The sequence below is a fragment of the Sphaeramia orbicularis genome, chromosome 9, assembly GCF_902148855.1.
Source record: "Sphaeramia orbicularis chromosome 9, fSphaOr1.1, whole genome shotgun sequence".
Classification (NCBI taxonomy): domain Eukaryota; kingdom Metazoa; phylum Chordata; class Actinopteri; order Kurtiformes; family Apogonidae; genus Sphaeramia; species Sphaeramia orbicularis.
In genome coordinates this window covers 8,721,862-8,727,774 of record NC_043965.1, presented here as the reverse complement: position 1 = coordinate 8,727,774, position 5,913 = coordinate 8,721,862, and the positions used below count along the sequence as shown (strand labels likewise).

The window sequence follows — 5,913 nt, the reverse complement described above, 5'->3', positions numbered from 1 at the left end:
CTATTTCGTATCAATCCGACATTGAGAAAAACGAAAACGAAGGGAATTTTATCCATAACTTTTATACATTTGAGTTAGTTTTGTAAGCACACAATACAGTTTCAGTTAGTTATTGTTTTTTTCTTTTAATTATATTCATTCATTTTCTGAACCCGCTTTATCCTCACTAGGGTCACGGGGGTCGCTTGGAGCCTATCCCAGCTACATAGGGGCGAAGGCAGGGTACACCCTGGACAAGTCGCCAGTTCATCTCAGGGCTGAACATACAGAGACAAACAATCACTCTCACATTCACACCTATGGGCAATTTAGATTAACCAATTAACCTATGAGTGCATGTGTTTTGATGGTGGGAGGAAGCCGGAGTACCCGGAGAGAACCCACGCAGACACGGGGAGAACATGCAAACTCCACACAGAAAGGTCCCACCCCCCGTCAACTGGTGTTGGAATCGAACCCAGGACCTTCTTGCTGTGAGGCACGAGTGCTAACCACTGCACCACCGTGTCGCCCCTCTTTTAATAATAGTTTTTATTTATTTCAGTTAACAAAAATGTTTTTTCAATCCTAGTTTTCGTCATTTCGTTAACGATAATAACCTTGCTCTCAACTCACCATATATTTTTTTATATTAGTACTTTTTTTTTTTTTTAAATGAATCACTACAAATTTCAGGCGACCCCATTTGAATTTCAGGTGGCCCCACGTGGGGTCCCAAAAACACTGGCTTAATGTAAACGTAGTCAGTGCTTAGAGATGAACATGAACATTTACTTTCTTTCCAACTTGTCTCGCCTAATGTTTTTTTACAACATGTATGAGTGTTCTGAGTCAGGAACTTGCCAACAGATACTGACATAAATAACAGTTACTTGAATGTTATCGACTACGTCAGTGTAATTCAGTGGTACTCTGAGTGTTGACTCACTCTGATGGTGTGTATGTGTGTGTGTGTGTTTGTGTGTGTGTGTGTGTGTGTCTACCCAGTGGTGACAGAAGCACAGTTCACAGCCAGACAAGAGCCAGGAAATGAAATTTAACTCTATTATTGCCTGCCCGCTCCCTTTCAAATAATATTTGACGGATATTCCCTGACCATGGGGGGAGTGGACACAAATAGAAACTGAAAGTCTAAAATAAGGATATAAATGGCACATTCCTGGAACTTCCCTTGCCACTGCAGGTGTTGAGAGGAAGAGTAAGCATCTTCTACTCCAGTTCATCTCATGAAATAAGAGACAACTAGAGTTCAGACATGGATCTGTGGGTTGATGCCAAAGTCTTCATCTGCATCCTCTTTGTGACCTTCTTCTGCACAGGTGAGTTTAAACACTGTTCGTCACTTACAGAACATCTTTTAGTGTTTTTAAAATATCGTCTTGTTTTTCCCAGGCAGTGAGGACTTAAAAACATAGATGCTGTATTAGAGGCATATATCACATGTAAATCACATGTAAAAACTTAATTTACAGTTGAAAAAGACCTGTTTGACATTACAGCACAGATTTGGATTAAAACAAACAAACAAACAAACAAAAAACAAGCTGCAGGAGTTACACAATATAAACCTGTTCAATTTAAAATTTCACATATTCAACTTTTACACTTAAAAAAAAAAAAAAAGACCCAGTCTCTAAAAAATGAAAAGCATGGGTTCCAGACTTTTCCAGTTTGTTCTTGAGTCTTAAAAATCAAAAACATCATAATTCTAATAATTTTCTTTAAAAAATATTGATTTGCTGAGTAATCTGACGATTTTAACACACAAGATATTTAATAGAATAAGTGTCTATTTAAACACAGGTGAAAGAGGAAAACATATAATTTTCAGATTTTGAGAAAGTAGTTTGCTGAAAAAAAAAATGTCTTTGTGGTCGTTGGAATATGGACTTCACAGTTTACAAGGTACATTTGAATGCACCATAAGTCCTTGTGTGTGACACATTTTTAGTTATGAGCCTATTTTTGGGAAATACGGGTGTACATACCTGTATAATCTACTGTTCAAAACAGAATATATACTTTAAGATTTTTTTAATATAATAAAATACTTATTGTAATTGTAATAGAATAAAATAAATGAATGAATATGTCAATATGACAAAAACTGATGCAGAGGAGGAAACTTTATCAATGTGGTTGCTTTCACATAGTTTGATACAAAGAAATATGTTTTGTTTTTTGTTTTTTTTCCAGTTCAAACCAGCTTTCTCTTTAAGTTTTCCTGCTATAAAACCTCAACTGATGACCAGATAATGAGCAGAATATGACCACTCCCATATTTCAGACAAATACAGTCCATAAAAAGCCAATAAATGACAGAATCGTGGGCTTAGCGGTTGATTTAATATAGAATTTTTCTAATTAGCAGTGGCTTCTTAAACTATTTTCCATATCACTTATGTATGAAACACTTTCAGTTCTTTATAGACATAGTAGATTGTTGGATAAACATTATAAATTCCAACACGCCTTCTTTAAGGTGTTGTATTATGTAGGTCATAGGATTTAGAGGTTCATTGTTCACATACAATGCCATACATTGGCAGTAGCAACAAAACTCTTAAAGTAAAGCCATTTGATATTGTATTCTACACAGAATGGTACAGGACGCCTTTTTTTTGGGGGGGGGCGGGGGGGGGGGTTGTTCATACTGAGTTGTTCTTGTAAATCATTAATTGTTTATTTGGGAGGGGGGGGTTTCCTCCAGATGCGTTTTGTTTGTTTACAGAATGTTCTGATGTCTTCCTGTCTTCCAGGGACAGATGCAGAGATGCCTGCTGACTGCTGCTTGGAGGTCAAAAACAAGGAGGTTGACAAAGCTGCTATTGTGCATTACCAGCTCCAGACCAGTGGTCACGGCTGTGCAATCAATGCAATGGTGTAAGTTCACCTCCTGTGGGAAATGGGATGAAAAGATGGGATAAGACATTAACCCTTTCATGCACGAATTATGAGAACCTTAATCAAATTTTTTTTCCAGAGTTTTTTTTATTCCTCTTTAGGCATGAAAAAAACAATGCGATTGAAAATTTTCTTCTGAAAAATAAATTTAAAAAGTAAAATAAAAATAATATAAAAAAAAAAAAAAAAATAGAGAAAAAAAATTATTATGAGCGTATTTTTCATGAAGTTGCACAAATGTCCACTCAGCTGGACACCACACGTTTAATTTTTGACGCACAGAAACATGTATTTACTGATAAATTGTGTGAAAACTAAGGGGAGGGCTTGTGATTCTGGGGGTTTATGCTCAGGAGAGATCTACATAATGTTACCAATTAATGCCAGAAAAGATTTGTAGTGTCTTAAAACTTTAATAAAGATATGTGTAAAAAACAAAATCCACGAATATACAAGAGAACAGCTGTAGAATAGCTGTCCACTGGAGTGACCACTATGCATGAAAGGGTTAAAGAGCCCTGTTTCCAGCGCAGGATCTTTACCATGAGCTTTAACATTACCAGATATTTTTGAAAAACTTCAGTGCACTTCCACTGAAATCACCCAGTAAACAAGTTCCCAGTAGAGGGGTGGGACTTCCCTGCAATTCTTGGGGGCGGGTCTGTGTGCTGAAGAACACTGACTGGTGGAGCTATGTTTAAGCCAGTGGCTGCAAATTTGTTTCGACTAAATTCACTTCATTTGTGATTGGATCATTTGGAAAATTCATGGAGGATTCTGTTGGGTTTCTGTAAATTGGCTTAGAGTCTGGTTTTGACCAACTCTATATTTAAAGTGTCAAGAGATAACTTTTTTTGTGATCTGGCGCTATATAAATAAAATTTGATTGATTGAGTGATTTAATTGGTTTTCCCCTGTAAGTCGCTTTGGAAAAAAGCGTCTGCCAAATGCGTAAACATAAACATATACATAAAATGGAGCAAAAGAGGAGAGGCTAGAAGAACTGGCCAAAGAAGTGAAGCGTATTCATCTCTCTCCTACAAGTTCATTTGAATCATCTGTCTGGATTATTTGGCAAATACGCTCAAAAGAAATCCAGCAGGACATTTAGTTTGTGACTTAAAACTGAGCCCAATTTGAATCACTTTCCCTGAATTTTGAGGTGCAGTGAAAACACAAACCACACATATTACTTGGAATTTTTTTTACCCAGAATAAATACTTGGTAATAAATGTTCCTGGGAATGTTGGTGGAAAAGGGACTAAACCATGCGATTCTCTGCAAATTCTCATATTAACATGTGCACACGCAGTCTGACCTACATCCTCTGGTTCTCCACAGCCTCCTAACCAGACACCAGAGGACGCTCTGTGTGCCTCACAATGAACCATGGGTGAAAAACATAATGAACCATGTGGACAACCTGAAGAAATTCTGCAAGAAACGCAACCACAAGGTATATTTCACTTTAAAAAGGCCAAGTGTTGGATGATTTTCTTGTATCAAAATGAGTATGAGGCACACAGACAGCCAGAAAACATAAAAAGCACAGGTGTGATGACATGAACAGTGTTACATTCATTCAATTATTTGCCTCATTTTCAAAATATCTTTCTATCAACAGCCCAGGGTTTGCCGTGGAGTGCAGAATGTGTAAAAGCAGAGTGGATGTCTGACTGAAGAAGGAGGGATCAAACCACTGAATAAACCCATTCAATTGAGAAACTTTTTATACTGTGTGCTATTTGTAATTGTTTGATGTGCTAGAATTATAAAGCAAGGATTATAGAAGTGAGCAAATGTGACTTTGTGTCAGAAGCATAGCATGGAACTGTGAATAAGAGGCAGCACTATTTCCTTTTTATAAACCTTTAAGCATTCATTCTGCAAAATAAAACCAATTTTTCTGAACTCATGGGTGTGTTTTTTTTTTTTTCATGACAGAAGTGTGTTACAGGTTAATGCTTAACACCAGATATGAATGGTTCCAATCATCTACATCAGGGGCGTCAAACTCAGATCCTCAAGGGCCGGTATCCTGCATGTTTTAGATGTTTCCCTCTTCCAACACACCTGATTGAAATGATCAGCCTATCATCCAACTCTGCAGAAGCCTGATAACGACCGTCAGGTGTGCTAGAAGAGGGAAACATCTAAAACATGCAGGATACCAGCCCTCGAGGACTGGAGTTTGACACCTGTGATCTACATAGAACTTACAAACTTCAATCAAATATTTAACCGGATAGCATGACTGTAGAAATCTGAAGATTCTGACCCTTACCGGTTGTTCTAATACAATATCCCTGTAAGTATAAGTTAGCTACATTAACTACACTGTAACCCTGGATAAGTAGAGTTTACTCAAAAAATTTGAGGCAAGTGATTGCACTTAAATGATTTGAGTAATGATCGACTAATCAGTTGGTTTAAGTAGGTTCAACTTTAATGCTAAAAGTATTGAACTTAAACTATTAAGTAGAAAACACTAACAGACAAGTTATTTGTACTTTAAATCTGTTGTAAAATCAACCCCACTATCCAAACATTCAACTCAGCATTTTAGGTTACACTGACTAACTTTCTCAATTGCAGCCGGATTAATTTATCATTGATTAAACAACTTTTTTTTTTTTTAAGACAATCAAACTTAAAACCCTAACCCCAACAGTAATAGTTATAAAATTACTAAACTTACCATATTGCAACTTGAATTGAAGTTAATTCAGCGCCATTTGCAAAAACAAGAAGTGCTTTTAATTTGATAACACATAATAATTTCCACTATGCAGAAGCAATTGTAGATGAACAGTAAATCCATTGTTCTTCCTCTGGCTCTGACTCACAGTGCAGCTCTACAAAAATACAAAAACAAACACAAAAAGGCCAATAAACACTGCCATACACACATTAAATCCAAATTAACACTAACAGCACAACCCCGCTGAACCCCTGCACAGAAAAAGAACACATTTTCAACAACATGCCCAATACCCACAATGCAATGC

At 36.8% G+C, this 5,913-nt stretch overlaps 1 protein-coding gene across 1 annotated transcript; it reads left to right on the top strand.

Annotated features, from left to right (window-relative positions):
• Window positions 1-1,149: 1,149 nt before the first annotated feature.
• On the top strand, window positions 1,150-4,816 carry LOC115425923 (C-C motif chemokine 19-like). The gene is made up of 4 exons (XM_030143796.1): window positions 1,150-1,319; window positions 2,760-2,883; window positions 4,247-4,361; window positions 4,530-4,816. Exons 1-4 carry the CDS (start codon window positions 1,256-1,258, stop codon window positions 4,560-4,562), a joined length of 336 nt encoding a protein of 111 aa, XP_029999656.1. The 5' UTR covers window positions 1,150-1,255; the 3' UTR covers window positions 4,563-4,816.
• Window positions 4,817-5,913: the final 1,097 nt, after the last annotated feature.

What these genes read in the sequence shown, in the direction of transcription:
- LOC115425923 (XM_030143796.1), top strand. Translation starts at nt 1,256, where the DNA reads ATGGATCTGTGGGTTGATGCCAAAGTCTTCATCTGCATCCTCTTTGTG. An exon ending in TGTGACCTTCTTCTGCACAG is followed by an intron (nt 1,320 to 2,759) that starts GTGAGTTTAAAC and finishes CCTGTCTTCCAG; the next exon opens with GGACAGATGCAGAGATGCCT. An exon ending in GCAAGAAACGCAACCACAAG is followed by an intron (nt 4,362 to 4,529) that starts GTATATTTCACT and finishes TTCTATCAACAG; the next exon opens with CCCAGGGTTTGCCGTGGAGT.